This window comes from Onychostoma macrolepis, chromosome 23 (assembly GCF_012432095.1).
Source record: "Onychostoma macrolepis isolate SWU-2019 chromosome 23, ASM1243209v1, whole genome shotgun sequence".
NCBI classification, from domain to species: Eukaryota; Metazoa; Chordata; class Actinopteri; order Cypriniformes; family Cyprinidae; genus Onychostoma; species Onychostoma macrolepis.
The window spans coordinates 23102174-23128073 of record NC_081177.1 but is presented as its reverse complement, the minus strand read 5'-3'; the positions used below and the strand labels follow the sequence as shown (position 1 = coordinate 23128073).

At 36.6% G+C, this 25900-nt stretch overlaps 2 protein-coding genes across 6 annotated transcripts; one reads left to right on the top strand and one right to left on the bottom strand.

Moving 5' to 3' along the window:
- Positions 1-752: 752 nt before the first annotated feature.
- On the bottom strand, positions 753-15688 carry ddx23 (DEAD (Asp-Glu-Ala-Asp) box polypeptide 23). Of its 3 annotated transcripts, none has more exons than XM_058763719.1 (17): positions 15507-15688; positions 15321-15419; positions 13403-13444; positions 12700-12787; positions 12531-12596; positions 12315-12453; positions 11374-11507; positions 9588-9700; positions 9230-9373; positions 5987-6212; positions 5686-5831; positions 5417-5594; positions 3478-3720; positions 3203-3354; positions 2995-3103; positions 2729-2903; positions 753-1358 (listed from the first exon to the last, which is right to left on the bottom strand). In XM_058763719.1, exons 1-17 carry the CDS (start codon positions 15686-15688, stop codon positions 1135-1137), a joined length of 2460 nt encoding a protein of 819 aa, XP_058619702.1. In that variant the 3' UTR covers positions 753-1134. The 3 variants fall into 3 exon arrangements, with proteins under 3 accessions (XP_058619702.1, XP_058619701.1, XP_058619700.1); XM_058763718.1 differs by having other exon boundaries at positions 13403-13493; positions 15367-15419; XM_058763717.1 differs by lacking the exons at positions 15321-15419; positions 15507-15688 and adding exons at positions 13604-13785; positions 14325-14435 and having other exon boundaries at positions 13403-13516.
- Positions 15636-25780, top strand: birc7 (baculoviral IAP repeat containing 7). 3 transcript variants are annotated; one of them, XR_009268858.1, is made up of 8 exons: positions 15636-15709; positions 17134-17685; positions 18808-18907; positions 19560-19641; positions 19729-19768; positions 21488-21762; positions 21918-24666; positions 24847-24941. XR_009268858.1 is itself a non-coding variant. In XM_058763721.1 (8 exons), exons 1-8 carry the CDS (start codon positions 15673-15675, stop codon positions 25047-25049), a joined length of 1281 nt encoding a protein of 426 aa, XP_058619704.1. In that variant the 5' UTR covers positions 15636-15672; the 3' UTR covers positions 25050-25780. The 3 variants fall into 3 exon arrangements, 2 of the variants coding, with proteins under 2 accessions (XP_058619704.1, XP_058619705.1); XM_058763721.1 differs by having other exon boundaries at positions 21488-21700; positions 24613-24666; positions 24847-25780; XM_058763722.1 differs by lacking the exon at positions 15636-15709 and adding an exon at positions 15727-15760 and having other exon boundaries at positions 21488-21700; positions 24613-24666; positions 24847-25780.
- The last annotated feature ends 120 nt before the right edge of the window (positions 25781-25900 follow it).

Genomic DNA, 25900 nt, shown 5'->3' with positions numbered 1-25900 from the left:
GGAGCTGTCTATTACACAATAATTAATTCACTTACCTCTGCGCCAAACAAGAAGCAACTTTAACATCAAATCTCTGTCATTCACTCTTTCCACCATGTGTTTGTGTGCGTTTTTTGTCTTTGTCAGTCTTGCTGGCATCATTTTTTCTACGGTCGTACAAGTACTGACTCTAGTTGTCTCCGCTGGTAAATCACAATATTACGCGTTAAAGTGTCTAATTTTCGCTCCTCACATCACCACACAACACTATGCCAGTAGCGTACTGTATTTACAGAAGCGGCAGCCAGTGAGCGTGCGGTTTCTCTCTAGGCACCGCGGGCGGGTCACATGGCGAAATACATTCAGAAGGCGACCCGCATCATATAGTAAAACACTTTTTATTCAAAACTATTGTGAGTACAGTCTTCATCTCATGTAAGTGACCAGCATTCAGATTAATCTTCACAAAAAGTTGATTTCTAAATTTGTATAATTACCACCAAAGTACCGAATGCACCTTTAAGTTGACTTTTCACAATCCTGTCAGTTCCCAATGGATAAAATCAATACCCTCCATTTTGTTTTCAGTAAAATACACAAGAGACAGAATTTACTCTAGTTTCATGTTGGCTTGTGAAATCCATTTAAAATGTCTGTTATATTTTGGCCTGTAATTTACGTAACTGCAGAACAGATTATCATTAAAGATGTTTAAATATCAGTCTATCAAGCACTCATAAATATAATAAAATGAATTTCAAACGACAAATTACTCAGTCTAAAGGAATTTATTATTTATCTGCAGAGTGAACAGTTTTACTCATCCATTGACTGAAATGGAGTATCTACAGATGCATTAATGAATTGGTATTTTTACACAATTTAAAAATTACGTGTAAAAAAGGAAAGATGTGTGCCGTTCTACAATGTAATGTTTGACTAACTGTCCATCTTAAGATGTCAAGGGATGCCTTCTCTCTGCTACAGCTTTCTCACAGATTTCTACACTTGTCATTGGTTTATCTGCCAGAAAACTGATTCCTTGGTTTACTGGTGGTCTCTTATAAACTTGGTTGCAAATAATCTGGTGATAAGACACAGCACACTCACAAGATGTACAACAGAAAACAAAACAACATGTGTAAATGGTTTGGTTCAAGCAAAGATGGTCTCCTCTCTCCTCTTCTTGGTAAGGATGGTGCCGGGCTTGTGCTGGGCGTCTGGGTGATTGGCCAGCTCGGGTGGGCAGGTGGACACGGGACTTTCTAAGATGGCCTGTTTCAGGTCGTAGAAAACAGAAGAGTCTTCTTTGGTCAGGAAAGTCATCGCCATACCACTCTTTCCAGCACGACCCGTTCGGCCAATACGATGGATATAGTCTGAGAAAAGAAACAGTTAAATATTAATCCTCCAAATAGGAACGTGAAGCAGGAAGTCTCCTGATATAAACGTTTGACAGTTCTAAAGGGAAAAGGACAAAAAGTGACAAAAGCCCTATTTAGACGGTAATTGTTTCTAGCGGGGGCGAAAGTTATTTTCACCATTTACAGGGGGTAGTCAGTGATTTTATTGGCGTTTGAAATACAGAATGTCTGTTTTTCTTTCACCACCTGCGTAAAAATCCCCGGCTGAATTACCTACTGTTATTTGACAAACACCAGGGTTGTTTGGTATTTTAATTTAATTACTGTCCGAATCCACATCTCTGAGTTTATGAGAAGAACTCAATGTTTAAATCCCTTTTGACCACTGCTGAACACCGTACACTAACTGTTGCACTTCGCTGTAATTTGCATGCATATTTATTTCTGAAATGCTGGAAAGTATTTACAAGAACAATATTTTATAACTGCTCAACCACAGTGAGTGAGAGCAGAAAGAAGAAAGTCACAAACACTTAAAATGGGTGTTAATAATGGCAGCAGCAGGTATGCAATACAGTATTAAAATGTGTATTATATACAGTTATATACATAACTATATTGTGTATAATTAAATACAACTATAGCGCATCTATTTTCCTATTTTTAAACATGAGATTTAAATAATCAAATGTGACCCTGGACCACAAAACCAGTTATAAGTGTCAATTTTTCAAAAAAATGTATGGTTTGTTAGGATCGGACAATATTTGGCCGAGATGCAACAATTTAAAAATCTGCGATCTGAGGGTGCAAAAAAATCTAAATACTGAGAAAATCACCTTTAAAGTTGTCCAAATTAAGTTCTTAGCTATGCATATTACTGATCAAAAGTTAAGTTCTGATATATTTACGGTAGGAAATTCACTAGATATCTTCATGGAACATGATCTTAACTTAATATCCTAATGATTTTTGGCATAAAATAAAAATGGATCATTTTGACCCATACAGTGTATTTTTGGCTATTGCTACAAATATACCCCAGCGACTTAAGACTGGTTTTGTGGTCCAGGGTCACAAATAATAAATATACATTCTAAAATATGCTTGGAATAATAAGATTACATTTAACAAGTAATTTTTAAATACATTTTACACAATATTAAGAAAAAAAAAAAAAAATGTAAATAAAATTAATTTTATTTACAGCAGACAATCATGTGACTAGGATGTTAGGATCACAGAACTCGCTTCTCCACTGTGAATAAATCTCTATCCGAATCCATGAGTTTTATCACTGAGGTGCCATGTAAATCTATGTTTACAGACATCCACTTGAGAAACAATTACCGTCCGAATAGGGCTAAAGATGATGTTGGACTCACCCTCAATGTTCTTGGCCATGTCATAGTTGAGGACCATGGAGACGTCCTGGATGTCGATACCTCTGCCTGCCACGTCTGTGGCCACCAGGATGTCCTTAGCTCCCGCCTTTAGGTTGGACAGAGCAAACTCTCTCTGTTCCTGACCTTTACCGCCATGGAGTGTACAAGCATTGTACTGCAGGACAGAAGAAAAAGAAAGATTGAGAGTTACTGACAGAGTTATTTCTAGAAAGCATCACAGACATAAATAAACACTGTGTACTCACTCCAATCTTCTCCAAAGACTTAGCCAGCACGTCACAACCCTTCTTCTGGTTAACAAAGATGATGATGGGCGGCTCAAAGCCACTTGCCAAAACATCCAGCAGCTTCTTCCTGTTTACCACACAAGAACATTTGTGAGAAAAGGCAAGTACATTTCTGACAACAACTTCCATTTAAATATGACTGGTTACAGTTAATGTGCACTCTGACCTCTTTTCACCCTCGGACATGAGGATGACCTTCTGCTCCACCCTCTCGTGAGGTTTGCCTGCAGAGCCGATGTACACCACCGCAGGTCGACGGAGGTAACTTCTGGCCAAACGCTCCACTGCAGCAGGCATGGTGGCAGTAAACATGACCGTCTGAAAAAATATGAGAGGACATGCAATTAAAGGTAATTGTAGGAGGGAAAAAGAAACTTCATAATTCATTGTTCACGGCCAGTTATTTCCTATTAAACCATGGTAGCTCATGATATCTGTTACCTGTCTGTATTTGTGTTTGCCTGACTCAAAGTTCTGCATCATTTTTTCGGGGTCCTCCGCATCATCTGTGTCTGGTTTCTGATTGGTCACAGGAATGTACTCCAGAATCTTCTGGACGTCGGGTTCAAAGCCCATGTCAATCATTCTGTCGGCTTCATCCAGTACCACATATGTGCATCTGCTCAGGACGAGGTATCGGTTTTCCAACACGTCGATCAAACGACCAGGTGTGGCTATGACAATCTGAGAATGAAGAGCAAAACACATCAGATCTACAACTATAATGAGGTCTTCCATTATGGTATAAACCCATCACAAGCATTGACTCGAGCGGCCGCGATCAGCTCCGGTTCCCGTGTCTGAGCCAGACTTGTGCAGAGCGGCGCGCGAGTGAACGCGATCATTCCTTCCTCTGTACTACTAGTTTTAACGCAAATAAACATGACTGAACATCTCATGCCTTATGTAATCGCTCAATCAGTGTTTCAACCACGGAAAGACATCAACAAAACAGCGTGGAAATAAAATGTCACGTAGCATTTCATTTACCTCAGCAAGTCATCAGTGTCCACAGCTCGTTAGTTCACTAGAGAGTCTAGAGGAGCATTCCGCAAAATATTACACCATATACTGATTATATTTTACTAAACCTGTTAGTCTTAATTAAAATGTATGTTTAAATTAATCTGTTATGAAATATGCTATGACAGCCAGTGTGTAACAATATATTTGAACAAATAACCTAGAGATTTTATTATTTATAAGTTAATTTAAAAACTGCATTATGTACAATTTACATGTTTGCATACATTTTTTTTTTTTAAAGTTTAGCGTTGATCGTCTATTTAAAAATAAATTAAATTTAAGTTTGGGTTAAGTTGTTAGGCCTAGTTGTAACCTAGTTTTATAATGTAAAAGAGCTCCCTATAGTTTTAAGCATAAGCTGAGGTAGATTTTTATCACTAAGAAAATTTAAACTATGACTGAATATATTTAAAGAGAGCAACTTGTTCAGAAAACCACTATTTAAAAAAAAAAAAAAAAAAAAGTTTAGTTTTTCCCCTGCTGTACCGAAATCGTACCGAACAGTGATGTTAAAACTGCGGTATGTACCGAACCGTCATATGTGACCCTGGACGACAAAACTAGTCTTAAGTGTCAATTTTTCTAAATTGAGATGTATACATCTTCTGAAAGCTGAATAAATAAGCTTTCCATTGATGTATGGTTTGTTAGGATACAGGACAATATTTGGCTGAGATACAACTATTTGAAAATCTGGAATCTGAGGGGGAAAATCTAAATATTGAGAAAATCGCCTTTAAAGTTGTCCAAATTAAGTTCTTAGCAATGCATATCACTAATCAAAAATTAAGTTGATACATTTACGGTAAGAAATTTACAGAATATCTTCATGGAACATGATTTTTGGCATAAAAGAAAAATCAATAATTTTGACCCATACAATGTATTTTTGGCTATTGCTACAAATATACCCCAGCGACTTAAGACTGGTTTTGTGCTCCAGGGTCACACACATATACATATACATACATACATACATACATACATACATACATACATACATATATATAAACTCAAGTTTTTTTATATTTTCCATTTTATATAGAGTTAGTTTTAGTATTTTTGTGTTTGTCATTTTTATTAGTTTTTTAATGTCTATTTTTTTGTATTATTAATATTAAATAATTTCAGTTTTGGTTATTTTAGCACATCAAGTTAAACTAAATGAAAGTGACAAATGTTGCTCAAAACTAGCTGAAATATGTTTTGTTTTATTCCAAGTAACATTTTCTTTGTTTTATTTTTTTTTCTCTTTTAGTTAGCTATAATAAACCTGCGACCAACATCAAAAAATGATCATTGTGAACAATCAATAACAAATTTAGAAATATTATGGAAGGGATTACGCTCTCACCTCACAACCCATCCTGAGTTTGAACCCTTGATCCTCTCTGGATATTCCACCGATCACAGCCACTGTCCGGATCCCCAGCGGTTTGCCGAATTTAATCGTCTCCTCCTCTATCTGCTGTGCCAGCTCACGAGTGGGGGCCAGAATGACGGCATACGGTCCCTGATCTGAGTCCTCGATCCTACAGTCACAAACAGAGTTTCCCACATTTGATCCAATTCCACACAACAGGTGTTGGCATATAAAAGTGACAGAGAAAAGTGAGCTCTCACCTGTCAATCTTAGGTAGAGTGGTGATCCAGACCAATAAAGGAATGAGGAAGGCGGCGGTTTTACCACTACCAGTCTCGGCCACACCAATGATGTCACGGTTCTGTAAACCAATAGGAATGGCCTGCCTCTGGATAGGTGTGGGATCCTGAAAAAGAATTTAAAAAACAAATATATAGAATAAAAAATTTTAATATATTCAAAGCATTTACATGGATGCCATAACACAAGCCGTTTCAAACACTTGCAGAACAATCTAAACCTGTCTGATCAAGTCAATTCACCAAACAAATACAAACTGACCTTATAGCCACACTTTTCGATGACCTCCAGAATGTGTGGCGGCAGTGAATACTCCTTCCAGTTGCGGATGGGGTTGGGGATCTTTCCACCTTTGGTCGTGATGCTGTAGTCCTCTCTGAAGATTCTCCAGTCTCTGTCTGTCATCTCATCCATCTTCTTCTGAGACCAGTGCCGGTCGTCCCAGCGCTGCTTGGCCTCCTTCTTTCGGACCTTCTTCAGCCTCAGTCTGTGAAATACAGAAAAATTAATAGCATGTCCATTAAAACACAGTTCATAATACACAAGTTTTTTTTTTCTTTAGGGAATTTTTAGTAAATACTGAGGGAAAAAATTAAAATAAAAGAATCACCACCAACTTTCCTTTCCAGTACCCACAATAAAAAAATTTAAATATTGGTCATACATACAAAAAAAGTGCAGTCTAATTTTTTTTCCTTTAGAAATTATTATAATTTTTTTTAAAAGTCGTCTCTTATGCTCACCAAGCCTTCAGTAAAAACAGTAAGAGTGAGAAATATTACAGTCTTACCATTTAAAAATAACCTTTCTATTGTGATACATTTTAAAATGCAATTTATTTCTGCGATGAAAAACTGAATTTTCAGCATCCTTACTCCAGTCTTTTGTGTCACATGATCCATCAAAAATCATTTTAATATACTGATTTGGTGCACAAGAAACGTTTCTTATTATCAATGTTGAAATCAGCTACTTTGAAAATCTGATAATGTCTGCAGCGCAATATTTGATCGGAAGGATCACGGTTATTTTCGTCAGCTATGGCTTGTTAGCACTAGCATTCTGCCAGCTTCAAATCCGACACAGAGATGAAATGGTAAGATCACATTTATTTGAATGAATTATAGCATTTATTTAAATTAATTATCGATCGATGGAGAGAGAGAAAGAGATGACAGTTGTGTGTGCACATCTCTCTACAAACAATGAAGCTTCAAACTCCTTGATGCTGAAGAATACAATGTAGTGATCTAGTATCTAGGCCTTTTCATTCATAAAAGTCACGGAGCAGTGCTAACAACAAGTTTCTGTGTCTGCGCAGCACAATCTGTGATCTCCGATCTCTCTCTCTCTCTCTCTGTGTTTGTGTGCATAAGAACAGCATTTATTTGAAATAGACGACCTTGGTAACATTAATTTGGTCAAAAATGACAGTAAAAACATTTATAATGCATCCTTGCTAAACAGAATTTTTCATTAGGAAAAAAACCCAAAATAAAAACACTTTTGAATGGTTAGTGTACATACAATTAGTGGTGCAATGGATCACAGAACTCATGGTTCGGATCATACTACGGATTTTGAGTCACGGATCGGATCAGCAAAAAAGAAGTTTGCTTATTAATTACTAAAAGCTTACTTTAGTAGTTAAGCTAGTAGTTTCTGCTGGGGTATAGAAGTACTTAAAGTCAGTAATAAAACAAGAACAATTACTGGTACACAAATTACAAGCATAGATGAACAGCCTACAACAAAATTATAAATAAAGACAGTAAAAGTAGTATTCAGGTGCAGAAAAGTAAAAATTAAGTGTAAAACACAATAATGCTTACTGCATAAGTTAAATACAGATGATTAGCAGACAGTAGCAGGTATTATAGGCTGCTGTCTCTTTAAGACTAAATGCACGGACCTAATACTGACACATCCGATTTCCTTCTCAGCTGTATACATTAACTTAAGACAAAACCCACTGTGTTTACCAGAATACTTGCCAAAACGGGTATTTTAACATAACTTTGTGTTAGGGATGTTCATTTCGGTTATTTTTCCTAACCGACGCTCGTTAACCGATTATTAACCGTTAGAAAGAATAAGTGTCTGTGACCCGTTAAAAATACTAACATTTGTTTTCTGGGGATTCATTTTACATGCGCAAAAAGCAGCAAACAACAGAACATGAGGATTCACATGGTCATCATAGCTATCACATCACGCTTCTGCAGCGGAGAAAAACAAAGCTAGGCGCTATATAGCCTATATATTATAACGAATAAATAGGCCTATACGAGAAATATATTTTCACTTAAATCATAATTTAAGAAAACGAAAGAAAAACTGTGCAACAAGTAGCCTATGCAGATTTTCGTGCACAAAAGGAAACCAGACGGCAGAAAGCGGCATCCTATTTTTTTTGGCTTATTTTACAAAAGCGCAAAGATTTGTTTTTATTGTGAATGTACACAAATAAAAGCAAACCTTTTACAATTCCGATTATCTTCATGACTAAGTTGCTTCCACTGTTACAAGGGAGTGGGGGGGGGATCAAGTGATTGCTCCAGCGCCGCATGCGCACACACAGTAAAGCATTCTACCTTGACAATACAGCCTGTTCATTATCATTATAAAAAACAGTCAGTCAAACATATGGAAAAAACCACACTGCTCAGTTTAAATATGTAGTACAATCTGTGCCGTTAAGCGTTATCAGCATACCGCCGTGAAGTTACGCAAAACGTTTTGTTTTACGTGGATATTGGAACGTGAGTGAAGGCCTAGGCTACATAAAAGGTAAATCATATTTTGGTCTTCAAATACATTCTTCGAATACGGAAACATTTGATTTTGTATTGAATGAGAGACCCAACATTGGTTTCAGTTTCGTTTAACCTTTCGTTTTGGTTTGTCGTTTATATAGCTAGGCCTAGCTTCTTACATTTTTAATTCTTGTTCTTTTCTAAATAGCCTACTGTTAATTGAAAGGATTTGTTGAGGAGTGAGGGGAGCTAAAATAGCCTGTGTGTTTACAGTGTTTATTATAATGTTTGTAATTCGTGTCTGCCTATTTCTGAATGAAATAATAAAATGCGACTTATGTTTTTTTTCTCTCTCTCTCTCTTTCACGGTTAAAATGAACATCCCTACTTTGTGTGTATCTATCCATCTATTGAGGCGTTGTCTGAAACGCTTTATCTGAATCACGCCTCTCTCTCTCTCTGCACGTGCGCACTTAAGTGTGTGCGGCTGCGGCTGAGCATAGAAAACGGTGCGCGAGTCCCGATTCAACTTCTCTTTCTGAATGATCTGAAATTGCTTGAATGTGTGAATTGGCAAGACAAAACACATGCAAATGATAAACTTTTACTCCACGATGGTTAAACTTAACAGTTAAATCACATGTGTGCCGAACCGTTGGGACTGGTCCGTATGGATCACGGATCATCTACAATCCGTTGCACCCCTACATACAATCCATCAATATGAAATGTAACGTGTGGGACTTACTCCTCTTGCTCCTTCTCTTCAAGGGTCCGTCTCTTCTCCATCAGGTCTCCATAGAATCGGGACTGATCTCTCTTCTGCTGCTTGAGATCGATGCCGGCAATGAAGCCTCGGCCATACAGCTGAACCTGATGCTTTTCTTTATATCTAAACACATAGAGTCAAACCTGTGAAGTAACGCTTTAGCTCCTGTATCATATATACTATATAAGTATGTACAATCCAACTGGCTAAGCATTTGCAGTCCTAAAAAGAGTGACCTAAGGCAATGCAATGCAGTAAAATATACAAAATAATCTGGAACTCTATGTGCAAATAGCAAAGCAGTGCAGTTATTTCTGGCATCTCATGAGATGCTCACATTGGATTGTAGTCGGTTGATGTGTCTTCAGACGCATCCCACTCAAAGACAAACTTCCTGTCATTCAGATGGCGTGTGCGCCGCCGTTTCTTCATACCACCAAGATAACGCTCCTGAAGAGAAAATAAACAAGTATTGGTTCACCATTCATCAAAAAGACACAACCCCAATGCACTTTAAAAAAATAAATGGAAAGATGATTATTCTGATGGCAGACACTACCTTTACAAATTTATTTAATTAATTATTCTGGAGCCACAATTTGCTGTGCTTATTCCCAAAGGGATATTTAGTAACAGTTTACTTAAACTTCTTCAGGTCTGAATGCTTTTTGTACCCGACACATTCTACTTATTGCCAAACAATGTGATTCAGCATCTGTTTACGTACACTGTAAAAATTAATTTAAATATAGATTACTGGGCTATTTCAGTCTTTCTACTTATTTTATTATTTTTTTTTTTTGTAAGTATTTTACTTTTAATTCAAAGTGTTACTTACTGATTCTTTTTAATTATTTGTTAAAATTATTAGCAATTTCTGAGTAAAAATGGTTTCAAAATAAATCCTACACCAAACTTTAAGTGCAATTATTACACCTATAAGTGCTGTCAAACTATTAATCGCATCCAAAACAAATGTTTTTGTTTACATAATGTGTGCGTACTGTGTATATTTATTATGCATATATAAATACACGTATATATTTTGAAGATATTTACATGCATGTCTATTCATATAATTTATATTTATAAATATATTTAATATATAAACATAACATATACATGCATGTGTGTGTGTATTTATATATACATAATAAATATACACAGTACACACATGTAAACAAAAACATTTATTTTGAATGCGATTAATCGTTGATAGCCCAAATAAATAAATTTATATATATATATATATATATATATATATATATATATATATATATATATATATATATATATATATATATATATATATATATATATAACAATTTATTTATTTATTTATTTATTTATATATATTTATTATTATATTATATATATATATCTATCTCTATCTCTCTATCTCTGGTGCGCCACTGTTTGTTAAAAGGTACATTTTCTGCTTGACACATTCTGCTAACTGCTAATCAATGTGATTCTGTATCCGAAATTGTGACTGTTAAAATTCTGTGTAATCTAGTATTCATGTTTTTCCGTATACCCTGTATGTTTGGCAATGAATTAAATGTTTAATACTAATTAATTTTTTTTAAGGATTACTCTCAGCCAAGACAATGATCTAAAATGGTTAGTCTTTTCTCCAGCTGAGTAATGGCATTTTTCCACAGCATGGTACGGCATGGTATGGTTTGGTACAGCTCTCTTTTGAGGGGTTTTCCACCGGGTACAGTACCACCTCGGCTGAGGTTCCAAGCGAGCCGTACCGTTACCAAAATGTGACATGTAAACCCTGCTGATCACTGAATGGCCGGAGAGAATCGTCACAATCCGTGTCATTGAACTTGCGACACGAGACACCGGACCAGCTAGATTGAAACTTTTTTTTAAACAACCAAAAAAAATGGCTGTTTCGTGGTCTGTTGAAGAAGTACAGACGTTCCTCTTGTTGATAGCCGAGGAGCGGATCCAGCGAGAGCTTGATGGGGCGGTGTGTATAATCCCGCCCACTCTAAAGCAGTACTAAACTGCAGTGGAAATGCAAGCCGAGCCGCGTGAGCTGAACTGTCTTGTTGTTGTACCATGCAGTGGAAAAACGCCTTAAGTGAAGACAATGTAGGACTCTTCACCTTTATGGCCTGCAGCTCTTTTCCTTTGTCTTTTTCTTCTCTAATCTTCTGTCGCCCATCATCTTCATCATTCCCATTGTTCTCTCTTTCCATCCGCTCCCTTCTTTCCCGCCGTTCTCTCTCCTGAGGATCCTCTGCAAGTTGGATTAGGTAAAATGAGAAGAGAAGAACTGAACATTGCAGACACAGACTAAATGATACAAAACTCCAATTTTTTAAAGTATAATCATGTTTCCACTAGGGATGTCACAAGAACCGATACTACAGTACTAAGTCAGTATTTACATTTTAAAATCCTGCCGGTACCTGTTTTTCTTCAGTAGCGTAAATACCGATGGTACCGACTAGCGAGGCTGCAATTCTTCCAGAACTGAAGGGGGACGGCAGAGCATCTGCCTGGAAGTGTTTCAGTCAGTCCTCAAAGGGTAAAGAAGAAAAAACGCCTACAAGCAAACAGAAGAACTACACGTGGAAGACGGCGACGATATATGAATATGATTGTGTGAGATTTAAACGAGCGCGCGCAGCTGTGAAAGCACGAGCGTTGTGCAAGATCACGCATATACAACTATCTGACAGCTTGCCGCTTGTTCATTCATTGTGTATCCATCCATGGATTAGCCTTATTAACATTATTGGCTAATATTACTGGTTTAAATAACTGTTGTTTATGTTAACGGTTTTAAAAAATATTTTCGACCTGCCAGTTTGTGTGTGTGCACGAGTGCGTGCATGTGTGGGGGTTATTTGAAGGCCAAGTGTCACTAATGTTGTGTTTTTGTAATGTTAAATAAAAGAGCTAATGTTTAAGTAGTACTGTTATTTTTTCCCATGGTTCGAGTATTGTGTACTTTTAGTGGTATCGGTACCGACTACTAGATTTTTGGTATCGTGACATCCCTAGTTTCTACAGAGGATGCTACTGTTGTCCTGCCTCTCACCTAGCATCTTCCTGCCGATGTCCTGAAATATTCTTCGTTTCTTCCTCTCCTCATCCAGTTGTTTGCGGCGGTCCTCTGCCAGCAGCTCCCTCCGTTTGATGGCCTCAGCTTCTCGCTCTGCTTTAGACAAGAACTTGGGCTGCAACAGGAACAAATGTTTAGAAAATACAACAGCAGTGGAATGCATTTGCATAAATATAAAACAAATCTCTTCACCTTAGATTCTGCCTCTTCGGCTGCTTTCTTCTTAGCAAGCAGCTCTTCAAGAGAAAGAGGCTGCACCTGGAACAGTGCAGGAACAGTGTTTAAAAAATAAAAGTAAAAAAAAAATAATAAGGTACACAGTACGCAACATTCAAACTTGAAATGACTTCTAACAGAGCACCTTCTCTTTCTTATCTTCCTCATCTTCCTCTTTTTTCACATCCTTCTCCCTCTTTAGTTTCAAATCCTTGGATTTAGGAGAAGTGCTCCTGGGAGGAAAAAGCAAACACTTTATAACCGAATATTAAAGTCATCATGAAATCAACATTGATAATACATAGATTTTAATGGAATATTGCAGTGTTTATTATAAATTTAACTGCACATCATTCATTTTTCAAAAATTCATGTGCCCGTTTTTTCTCATTTGATAATCACTTGGATTTGTGTCACAAGTGGGAAGAAAAAATTATTGCATCTTCCATTTCATGCCGACTTTAATATATCTATACTTTAGTTTTTATTTACATTTTTAAAATATCTCATTCTGTATACACAATGCCAGGCAATTCAATATAATATTTTTCACCAGCTCTACTATAATAATTTTTTACATTTTTCAGCATCATATATTACATGTTAGAGGTTTTGTTATAGTATAAATGTCATAATATTATATTTCCTTATGTGTAAAATAAAAAAATTAAAAAAAGTTTCTGCAGAATTTGCAACAACAATGTTCAATGCATCACAAACATTATCAAAAAGTTTGTTGATAGGACCAATAAACATAAGTCACATATAGTCACAAACTAAAGCACTGCCGCCAGGTCATCCGTACTGTTTGACCCTAAGATGATTTTTGAGGCAAGTATGATTCAAACCTTGATTTCTTGGACCGGTCTTTGTCCCGTCTGTCCCTGTCTCTTTCTCGGTCTTTGCGGCTCCTGTCTCTGTTATTGTCTCTGTCTCTTTCTTTGTCTTTTAGACGACGATCTCTACATGCAGAGAAGATGAGTTCAAGCGTTACAGTACAAGTACATTATATCATTGTTATGAGAAGAACAGTATATAACCCTACACACCGGTCAGGAGATTTGGATCTGCTGCGGGAGCGCTTGCGTTCACGGGATCGGTGCCGTTTGCGTTCTCTGCCAGGAGATCCTTTCCGTTCACGATCCCTGGAGCGAGAACGACTGCGCTTTCGAGACTCCCGCTCCTTCCCTGCGGTGTCCAGGTCCTTCTTATCAGATGAGTCACCCGCCATCTGGAAAGAGGGAGAAAGAAGGTTTAATTGTTGACATGTTCTGTTGATGTTTTATGCCAAGGCTGCTTAAGCGTAAGATTAATCGGCTTGCATCATACGCACTTAACGTACATTTTAAAAATATTTTTGTTTCCCAAAACTCTGCAACAATTATGTATCAGGACTTAACAGATTATTATATAGACTTACTGAACAGGAAAAGCATTTTGTTTTGTTTAGGAAAAAAATAATTAGATTTTAGTCAAATTGCAACCATTAAAACACGGCTAAACTGTGTAACTAGAAAATTACATGCGCAATAATATTGAGCCGCGGGATATTATTGCACATCTAATGTTATATTAGTCACAGAGTTTGCGCTGGTATTTTTAATAATATCGTTGAACTCACGCAGCAGTGAGCACAGCAATGGCCTGCTCTCTCCAATAAACAAAACCTTTAGAAACCAGAAAATGACTATAACGAGTAAAATCGAGTTATTAAGAACATGCTCAACTGTACTGTGATTAAAAGTGTAGAAATTAGATGCATTTATTTACCTTAAAAGATCAAAAGCAAGTCGCTTGCGAAGCCTGTGCGTTTCACTGAGCCGCCATTATGTTTGGCGTCAATATATGACGGACTTCCTGTGGGGATTATGGGAAATGTAGTCTAAACAGCCTTAATTATTGACGACGATAAATAATAATAATAATGATGATAATTAATAATAATATAGGCCTATTTGTTTTTTAAATAAACTAAATTTTGTAAAGTTTAAAATTATGAATTGAAAGTAGTTTATGTAAACAGCGCTTGACTGATTACTTTGGATGAGCGAAAGGTTTATGGGAGATGTAGGCTTAATCAAAATAATTGTAGAAATCTATGAAATTTCTATAAAAACAACAACAACAACAACAACAGCAACAATTATATAGATAATGCTTCCTGAAATACTATGGGCTTTTTACTTTATCCCAAAACATTGTCAGCAAGATGTGATTTTATTTATTTCGTTTTGTGTTGTTATTTATTTTCTTTAAAAGATAAAATAAAATAGCCTAATAAACTAGGCACAATTTTGTAGCAATTTTAAACTGAATGTAGTTGACGTTAGGTTTTAGTTAACAGTGCTTGACTGATTACTTTGGATACTTTGAAAACAGCCTGAAATGTCGATTGTTATTGTTATTATTATTTAGGCCTACATTAATTTTAATTACAAAAAAAAAAAACGTAAGTATGTGACAAATATTTTAATTATAACTATATAAATTATAACTATATATGTACAGGCGATAGGTATGCTCGTGTGAAAGTTAGAGAAAATCAGCATGAAAGGCGTCTATTGTATAAATGCTATTCAGGGCTCGGCCAAAGCGCAGATCATTTTAACAACTGCATCACAAACATTATCAAAAGTTTGTTGATAGGACCAATAAACATAAGTCACATATAGTCACAAACTAAAGCACTGCCGCCAGGTCATCCGTACTGTTTGACCCTAAGATGATTTTTGAGGCAAGTATGATTCAAACCTTGATTTCTTGGACCGGTCTTTGTCCCGTCTGTCCCTGTCTCTTTCTCGGTCTTTGCGGCTCCTGTCTCTGTTATTGTCTCTGTCTCTTTCTTTGTCTTTTAGACGACGATCTCTACATGCAGAGAAGATGAGTTCAAGCGTTACAGTACAAGTACATTATATCATTGTTATGAGAAGAACAGTATATAACCCTACACACCGGTCAGGAGATTTGGATCTGCTGCGGGAGCGCTTGCGTTCACGGGATCGGTGCCGTTTGCGTTCTCTGCCAGGAGATCCTTTCCGTTCACGATCCCTGGAGCGAGAACGACTGCGCTTTCGAGACTCCCGCTCCTTCCCTGCGGTGTCCAGGTCCTTCTTATCAGATGAGTCACCCGCCATCTGGAAAGAGGGAGAAAGAAGGTTTAATTGTTGACATGTTCTGTTGATGTTTTATGCCAAGGCTGCTTAAGCGTAAGATTAATCGGCTTGCATCATACGCACTTAACGTACATTTTAAAAATATTTTTGTTTCCCAAAACTCTGCAACAATTATGTATCAGGACTTAACAGATTATTATATAGACTTACTGAACAGGAAAAGCATTTTGTTTTGTTTAGGAAAAAAATAATTAGATTTTAGTCAAATTGCAACCATTAAAACACGGCTAAACTGTGTAACTAGAAAATTACATGCGCAATAATATTGAGCCGCGGGATATTATTGCACATCTAATGTTATATTAGTCACAGAGTTTGCGCTGGTATTTTTAATAATATCGTTGAACTCACGCAGCAGTGAGCACAGCAATGGCCTGCTCTCTCCAATAAACAAAACCTTTAGAAACCAGAAAATGACTATAACGAGTAAAATTGAGTTATTAAGAACATGCTCAACTGTACTGTGATTAAAAGTGTAGAAATTAGATGCATGTATTTACCTTAAAAGATCAAAAGCAAGTCGCTTGCGAAGCCTGTGCGTTTCACTGAGCCGCCATTATGTTTGGCGTCAATATATGACGGACTTCCTGTGGGGGATTATGGGAAATGTAGTCTAAACAGCCTTAATTATTGACGACGATAAATAATAATAATAATGATGATAATTAATAATAATATAGGCCTATTTGTTTTTTAAATAAACTAAATTTTGTAACGTTTAAAATTATGAATTGAAAGTAGTTTATGTAAACAGCGCTTGACTGATTACTTTGGATGAGCGAAAGGTTTATGGGAGATGTAGGCTTAATCAAAATAATTGTAGAAATCTATGAAATTTCTATAAAAACAACAACAACAACAACAGCAACAATTATATAGATAATGCTTCCTGAAATACTATGGGCTTTTTACTTTATCCCAAAACATTGTCAGCAAGATGTGATTTTATTTATTTCGTTTTGTGTTGTTATTTATTTTCTTTAAAAAGATAAAATAAAATAGCCTAATAAACTAGGCACAATTTTGTAGCAATTTTTAAACTGAATGTAGTTGACGTTAGGTTTTAGTTAACAGTGCTTGACTGATTACTTTGGATACTTTGAAAACAGCCTGAAATGTCGATTGTTATTGTTATTATTATTTAGGCCTACATTAATTTTAATTACAAAAAAAAAAAAAAAAACGTAAGTATGTGACAAATATTTTAATTATAACTATATAAATTATAACTATATATGTACAGGCGATAGGTATGCTCGTGTGAAAGTTAGAGAAAATCAGCATGAAAGGCGTCTATTGTATAAATGCTATTCAGGGCTCGGCCAAAGCGCAGATCATTTTAACAACTGCTTATTCTGGAAATGTGCGCGCTTTAGTAAACGGTGCTCTGTTTCTGGCAATAATAGGCTATATGGCCAGCGGAGGGGGGGCTGAAGCACACTTGAACAGTCCACTATGGAAGAAGAGCAGGATGAGCGGAGATTGTGGACATGAGCGCGAGAGCAGCACGCGGATCGGGATGCGGAGTGAGGAGGAGAGACTCCAGACTTTCCAAAACTGGCCCACAGACGCGCCCGTGAGTCCTGCGGAGCTGGCCCGGGCTGGCTTTCACTATCTGGGCTACGGTGACACGGTGCAGTGCTTCTGCTGCGATGGGATCCTGAGGCACTGGGTTCACGGAGACACTCCGCGGGGGGAGCATGAGAGGCACTTCCCCGCATGCGGCTTGATGCTGGGCAGGGATGTGGGCAATGTTCCGCTGGGCTCGTCTGACTCTGTGGACGGGCAGCTCTTGAGTCAGCTGCAGCGGCTGACCGTGGACGAGCATGTGTTGTCTGGCCAGGCGGTGTACCCAGAGATGGAGTCGGAGGACAGCAGACTGTCCACTTATAACAACTGGCCCACAGGAGCGTCGGTGCAGGCGGACGCGCTGGCGCAGGCGGGCTTCTTCTACACAGGTACGTCTCAGGCTATTTTGAGAGCAAAACAAAGTAATTGAAATGAAACCCCACACGAAATTATGATTTTATGGGATTTTATATGGTTTCCACTCGGCGCGGAACAGAAACTTTCTTGCTTCTGTTTTGTGCAACCACAATCACGCGCCTGCAGTCACGCGCACTGTGAATGAACGGAATGAACCAGAGAGCGCGCGAGCCGCTTATTATGATGATATGCATTCAAAAATTGCATATCAATTGCTCTCATTAAAGAACAATACAAATGTGTGTTAACTTATAAAGTGTCAAAATAAAACATAAAACAATCACGTTCGTTTAGGCCTGTAAAACATTCTTTGAAAATTTAAATGAATTTAAAACTGACCAATTTAAATTAGGCTGTTTACTGTTGTGTTTGAACTTTATGAAAAAGTTTATTAGAAATCACTTAGAACCAGGGGCGATTCTAGAATTTTCATTTCAGGGGGGCTCAGCCCCCAATGAGGGTATAATAATAAAATAATAAATAAATAAAATAAATAAATATTTGACTAATAGGATAGGATGGTATACTAAACTTGTTGCATTATTCCACAGTGTTGCATGGGATAATATTTCAGTACTGAATAAGCCGAAGTCTTCCTGATCTCTCTCTCTCTCTCTCTCACACACACCTGTTTACTGTACAAATGTACTGTTTGCATTTCTAGTACAAACCTCTTTTTTTAGCTTAAGCAGGGGTCACCAAACTTGTTCCTGGAGGGCTGGTGTCCTACAGAGTTTAGCTCCAACCCTAATCAAACACACCTGAACCAGCTAATACTTGAAACTTCAAGGCAAGTTGGAGCTAAACTCTACAGGACACCGGCCCTCCAGGTACCAGTTTGGTGACCCCTGAGCTTAAGTAGGCAAACCTTTTTGCCACATGCACTGTAATGTGTTTTATATTTAAAGTTACATTTTCAAATGAAAATAGCAACATAATCGTTTTATAAAGTATGCTATAAAGCCCCCCTAAAAATGGCCTAGCGACACCCATGCTTAGGTCTTTTTGCAGGTTTAGATATGTATATATTCTGCACTGTATCTGTTAAATGTAGTGTGTTTTTTAGAAGATGGTAATGATTGTATGTTTCTTAGGTCATGGTGACAATGTGAAGTGTTTCTTCTGTGATGGTGGTCTGAGGAACTGGGAACCGGGGGATGACCCCTGGCAGGAACACGCCAAATGGTTTCCTCAGTGAGTTTCTGTTTCTGGGTTTTTTTTTAGCCTGAAATGTAAGTTTCACAATCAGTCTGATGGAAGGCCTACACTGATTTCTAAGGCGAATGACTTCTGGTTCTTTCCCAAGTTCCCTTAAAAACATCCAAGAGTAGGCCTACGTTTGATTAGCGTGTACGAAATTCAGCGAAAAAGGACAAATTGCTTTAAAGCAACAATGCACGTGTACAGCTATCCTATAGAAGCTTATTTCCATCAATCAATCAATCAGTGTAAATGTGACAATTCATATTCACTATTCAGAATTGCGACATTTACATTTAGAATTGCGAGATACAAACTTGCAAATCTGGGATTTTTTTTTTTTCTTAATTCTGAGTTTACATCTCGCAATGAAACATCTTGCAATTCTTTTTTCCTGCCCTGAAATAAATAAAGAAATAAATAAGGTTATTGCTACTTTTTATATCTTTATATTTTTATATCTCGCAATTCTGCATTTATATTTCACAATTTTGACTTTATAAATGCACTTCTTTTTTTTCTCAGAATTGAAAGGTAAAAATAATTTGTAAATTAAAATCTAAATTGCTTCATACCAAACTGATGTTGTTTTGGTGTTTTTAGTGCATGTTTACTCATTAATAATTTTGTCTATGTGCTTCCAAAGATGTGAATATTTGCTTCAATCCAGAGGACGGGAATATGTGAGCAATGTCCAACAGTCTTACTTCAACATGCATGAGAGCATGGTAAGTAATAATGACGCACCTAACTACAGTTTTCAGCTATATTTACGAGATTGCTATAGATTTTACATGATTTTCTTTGTTTTAAAGGGTGGATCTCCGTCATCAACTGCAGGAAACATTACATCAGGCAAGTCAATCCAAAAGAACTTTTTTAAAGGTGTAGAGCAGGGGTTTTCAAATGTTTAAATAAGAACCATGGACTCCAAAAATGATGATCCCCCATCAATATTTTGATGTATAGAGCCATTTATACTGTGTAAAAAAGATAATATAAATAGATTTTCAATTAATTTCAAATGTATTTGTGCAGCTTACAGCTTAAAAGCAGCTTTAATCAAAATAGAGCCATGTAATAAAGAAAAATTATTATTTAAAATTATTTTTCACAAAACTATATACAGATATGTTTCTTACTTCTGTTAGAATACATTTAGTAATATTATTTCATGTCAAATTTTCCAAGGACCCATTAGCACCCCCCTGTGGCCCCTCGGGGTGTCTACAGGTCCCTATTTGAAAACCCCTGACTTTTACGTATTTCCTGCAATTCTTATGTATTCTAAAATGTTCCATTGTTGTAGTGCTTGTGTTATATGGATAATCAGACTCTTATGTGTGCTTATTACACGGCTCTCTAGAATAAATGATTCTGATTGGATAGCATTCAGCACTCAAATATTTCTGAATAATAACCATTGTCCATGACATGGAAATCAGTGATTCCTACATAGCTGTATGTGTATTCTGTCTCTAAAACAATAAAATAAACTCAAATCAGTATTTACTGTATTAATTTCTGGGGCAAGAAGCTGTGTAATAAGCAGGAAATATCAGGTTGCATTTTGTGCTGCCATGCATTTTATATTCCTCAGGAGCTGTTATTATCATTATTATTATTCCAGCTCTCACTACTTATTTTTCACCCAGGCAAAGGAGCTTCTCTTCTTCTCTTTCCTCACGAACTAACAATGATGATGATCAGTGTTACTCTAACTTTCAGTCTTTTGTGATGCAGTTTTGCAGTTTTAAATTAATGTGTGCTGCTGGTTAACAAACATACCTGAACTGATTCTTTGCATAAATCACTGAATAAATTACCCGCAGCAATATCTTGCTTTGCATAACACATCATACACACAATCTCTTTTTATACTTCTACTTGTGAGGGCCTAGAAAAGACTTTGTAGTTTCTAAATTAAGCAAATCACTATGCACTTAAAGGAAAAGTTCACCCAAAAATGAACATTTGCTGAAAATGTACTCACTCTCAGGCCACCCAAGATGTAGATGAGTTTGTTTCTTCATGGGAACAGATTTGGAGAATGTAGCATTACATCACTTGCTCAGCAATGGATGCTCTGCAGTGAATGGGTGCCGTCAGAGTCCAAACAGCTGATAAAAACATCACATTGTTCCACAAGTAAACCACTCCAGTCCATCAGTTAATGTCTACTGAAAGTCCTCTGTCCATAATATTGTTTTCTGCAGTGAAAAAGCTGTTTATAGACTCTCATTCTGACGGCACCCATTTACCGCATAGGATCTATTGGTGAGCAAGTGATGTAATGCTACATTTCTCTAAATCTGTTCTGATTAATAAATAAACATATACATCTTGGATAGCCTGAGGGTGAGTAAATTTTAAGCAAATATTCATTTTTGTGTGAACTATTCCTTTAAAGCATTTTTAGATTTTAATTAAAACCCGTTTAGGCCCATTTATGAACCTTTTTACTATTGATAACTTTCTCACTAAGAATATTTTTGTTAATGTGGCCCTCACAAGTGAAGTGCTCAGTCCCTCTTACGCATGCACTCATGTTCCTGTGTGCTGTCCCGCTGGCAGAGGTGCTGCGTGGGCAGAACTCAGTGGCGGCAGCCATGTTGTCCCCTGTGGTGCAGGCGGTGCTGCAGATGGGTTTCCAGCACTCGCTAGTGGAGAGTCTGGTGCAGTCACGCTACTTGCTCACCGGCTCACACTACACCTCAGTCTCTGACCTGGTGACCGACGTCCTGCAGGCCGAGGAGGAGGAAAGGCAGACGGGGGAGCCCAGACCAGGTGTTTCCAAACCCTCTATCAGTATACAACAAATCTCAATTACATAACCTAAAGTTTACATCGTTTAAAGCAGAGGCCTTCAACCCTGTTCCTGGGGACCCACTATCCTGAAGAGTTTAGCTACCCTAATCAAACACACCTGAAGCGGCCAATCAAGCTCCTCAAGACTGCTTGAAAATTGCAGGCAGGTGTGCTGAGGGTGGGTCCCCAGGAGCAGGGTTGAAGACCTCTGGTTTAAAGGATGCTATTGACCATTGAATTTAATGCGGAGGAAAACAAGGGATAGACTTACAGTCTTTACACTGTCATGTACTGTATAAAGTTTTCACAGCTCACAACTTTCAAAAGTTTTATGGAGTTTTACTGTACTGAAAGTTTTTTCCAGAAAGATGTTTCATCAGCTGAACCATCTGTATGTTGTTAAAAACAACAGTACAATCGATTGAACGCATTGTACTTCTATCCCTCACAGCTTCATTTTCATTCCTGTCAAAAATGAAATATGGTGCTACCCTGACTAGATAAAGGAGGAGATATTTGAAGGGATATTTCACTCTAAAATTAAAATTCAGTCATTATTCACTAATTCTGGTGTTGTTGATGTCGCACGCCCCTTTTTTTTTTTGACCACAAAAGGAAAAATAAAAAAAACATGTCCTGTTCATGCTTGTCCTTTTAATAACTACAAACAGCGACTGTAATGTTAATATAACGTTTGTTTAAGTTATCTGGTCTTTAATAAAACTATCAAAACATTAACAGAAATATTATTTACATAATTTATTTCTGTGACGTTTTAGTTGGATGTTCATCTAACATTACAACTACTTATCTCAGACCATTCATAGAACATTCAAAAGTAACAATCCTTTAATTTTTCTGGTAACATTTTAGTTAGGCATGCACCGATATGAAAATTTTGGCCGATACTGATAACCGATAATTCTATATAAATGAAAGCCTATAACGATATGTTGCCCGATAAATCAAAATCAAATGTTTATGTAATTTTTGAGAGCCTGATTACAAAAAAAAGTCTCACCATTAAATGCCATTAAACACTTCAACATAAATCAAACATAAAGCAGCCTTACAAAATTACTTAAAGTTACATGTAAAAAAAATAAAAAATCATGTGCCATGGATAAATTAAACGGAATAGCCGCCGCACCGACAATTAAATAATTTTAATTAAACCATATTGTTGATGAATATAATAAGATAAAAATAAAAGTGGTGGTTATTATTATTAATATATCAATGATTTTGAAAAAGTATGTTAAATTAATACCACTGTTTCAAATAGCAGCATGCAGTTTTAGCGCTGCTGAAGAGCTGAATGAACATTTTCAACTGAAGAGCTTATTATTTATACAACATAAACATAATATTATAACTTATATATGCACAAAAAGATTTAAATGCGCGAGTTACGCGCTAATAAGATGTGATGCTCTTGGCTCTTCCCGCAATGATGCGCTGAAACCAATATTTATTATGGCTTATGAGATAAATCAGCTATATATGCATAAAATAAACACAATTTACAACCTACAATTGCACAAAAGGCAGCAAATGCACAACCAAACTTAACTGTGCTAGTCATGAATGTGTAGATCCGTTGTGGATGCGCTCTTCCCGTAACAACGTGCTAAAACACGGGCGCACAAAGATTCCATGAATTATTTAACAGTAATGTTCTCATTATAATATGACAGACTTGCCCTACACATGTTGCACTTCACTGTATTTTCCTTTTTGAAGTGATTCCAATAATATTTCAAGCAATTAAAAACCATCATGGCGAACAGTGCGAATCCGAAGTGCCTCTGCAGGAAATAATGCATTATTTATTGGCCGATATATCGTGCATCTCTAATTTTAGTTAAGGGTCCAATTCTCATTATTAACTAGTATGCATATTACTTTACATTATTGGCTGTTTATTAGTACATGCTGTTTAAGCGCATATTAATGCCTTATTCAGCAGGACCACATTTTAGATCCCTTAATCCTAAACTTAGCAACTAACTTACTAACTATTAATAAATAGCACTAAACTAAATTAAGAGTTTACTGAGGTTAAAGCCATAGTTAGTAGTTACTTAATAGTGAGAAATGGTCCCTAAACTAAAGTGGGACCATGTTTTCTTTAACGTTTATTTAATGTAAGTTTTTAAAACATCTAAAAAAACATTTTGAATATTTACAGAACATTAAGAAATAAGGTTAATAACTTAATGGGAACATTAACAAAATGTTCTTTGAACATATTGTTTGCTGGTGACCACCTTCAAGCTTTAAAAAAGGATGCAAAGGTATCAAAATACTCCATGCGACTTATGCCGTATATTTACAGTGTTCTAAAGGTATGCGATAGGGTTTGGATGAAAAACAAACTGGAATTCAAGTTATTTAGCAAAAATTCTGACCTTGGCATTTTTTCGTTTTATAGAGATTTATTCCATGGAACACAACATTCTATTTTTTGTGTTCCACAGAATAAAAACAGCCCAAGATTTGCATCAACATTTTTTGCATTCCACTGCACTAATTTTAATGTTTTTTTTTTTTTTTGCTATTCCATATAAACAAGAACTTGATGAATGTATTTGACAATTTTTTTGCTCTGCACCTCACTGCTTTTTCTTGCATGAGCGACATGTTTTTAATTTACCATCAACAACATTAAATGAAAATAAGTTTTTGAATACATTTGACAATCTGCATTCTTTTCTATCCTCTTGGGTCTCACACTTGTAGATGTGTTTTGTGTGAGCACCCCCCTAAGATCTGAAATGACTTATGGATTAGTAAATAATGACATACTTTAAATTCGTGAACTTGTCTTTTAATTTTCTGATAATGTGTGCCATTCATTCCTCTAACATGTGGATGGTTTGTTCCCTCAGAGACTTTGGGGAGCCAGAGAACACCAACAACGCAGGTCTCAGACAGGGAGAAAGGTTCATATTAACACGCTCTCGTTGCACTTATAGTGTGTGTGTGTGTGTGTGTGTGAGTGTGTGTGTTTGGGTATATCTTAATCTTCTCTCCATCTAGTAGCCTCTGGGACTCAGAGTCATCTCAACTGACTCAGACTGATCTGAAATATCCTAACTTGTGCATTTGTGTGTGTTTTCCAGTGCGATCAGACCTGAGTCCAGAGGAACAGCTGCGACAGCTTCAGGAAGAGAGGACCTGTAAGGTCTGCATGGACAAACCCGTCTCCATGGTCTTCATCCCCTGTGGCCACCTGGTCGTCTGCACTGACTGCGCAGCCAGTCTGCGCCACTGCCCCATATGCAGGGCAGTCATCCGGGGGAGTGTGCGAGCATTCATGTCATGAAGCGCAAACACGTTCATACACAGCAACAGACTGTTGCACAACAGTGTCATTAGAAAGAAAAAATGAAAATGAAAAAATACTCAACAAATGTTATAAATAGCTTCCAAATCAGCATCTGTGCTCTGACACAAAGACATATTGCTTGATATTTGGCTATACATTAAAGCTACAGGGGTCCAAAAGTAAACTTCACATCTAAAGTCTAATTTAATACATTTGGGGGAAAAATAAATTATATATATTTATTTATTATGTAATAGTAATACGTTTAAATATCATTATTTATATATCAGTTTTAGTGAGATGCTTAGTGATATTAATAGTGATATTAACATGAATTTCAGAATGTCATAGTAATTAGTAATGCAAAAACATCTGATCATCTGTACAAAAATGTTGATTAGTGACCTAAATAAAGCAGGATATTAATGATGTAAAAAAAAAATTTCCAGGTTTAAATGAGATTTTAAATCCCAGATTTCTTATGTGAACTTTGGACCCTACAGTACTTTAAAATGTTTTGCATGCTTGTAAGTTCTGGACAAAACCAAAGTTGATTTTGTGTCATGCCAAAGTGAACAGCATTTTGTGAATTTTAAATCTTAAAAAAATATATAAAATAAATTTTCAGATGGCAGTTTATAAGAGACCATATTGTATAATAATATTTTATAATTACTGTATTAACACATTGCACTTCTATTTTCATTAATAAAACAATTTGCATTGCACATCTTTGTCAAAGCTCTGCTTCTGTTATATATCAACCCTCATACTGAGTTCCACTTGATATTCTTTTTTGAAAATGATGTTTTCGCATTGGACTAACACCTACAGACTTTACTCACAGA

What these genes read in the sequence shown, in the direction of transcription:
- birc7 (XM_058763721.1), top strand. Translation starts at nt 15,673, where the DNA reads ATGAGTCACCCGCCATCTGGAAAGAGGGAGAAAGAAG. An exon ending in GGCGGGCTTCTTCTACACAG is followed by an intron (nt 17,686 to 18,807) that starts GTACGTCTCAGG and finishes TATGTTTCTTAG; the next exon opens with GTCATGGTGACAATGTGAAG. An exon ending in TCAACATGCATGAGAGCATG is followed by an intron (nt 19,642 to 19,728) that starts GTAAGTAATAAT and finishes TTTGTTTTAAAG; the next exon opens with GGTGGATCTCCGTCATCAAC.
- ddx23 (XM_058763718.1), bottom strand. Translation starts at nt 15,688, where the DNA reads ATGGCGGGTGACTCATCTGATAAGAAGGACCTGGACACCGCAGGGAAG. An exon ending in AGACAATAACAGAGACAGGA is followed by an intron (nt 13,494 to 15,366) that starts GCCGCAAAGACC and finishes TAAAAGACAAAG; the next exon opens with AAAGAGACAGAGACAATAAC. An exon ending in AAGAGCTGCAGGCCATAAAG is followed by an intron (nt 9,701 to 11,373) that starts GTGAAGAGTCCT and finishes TTTTCTCTTCAG; the next exon opens with GAGCGTTATCTTGGTGGTAT.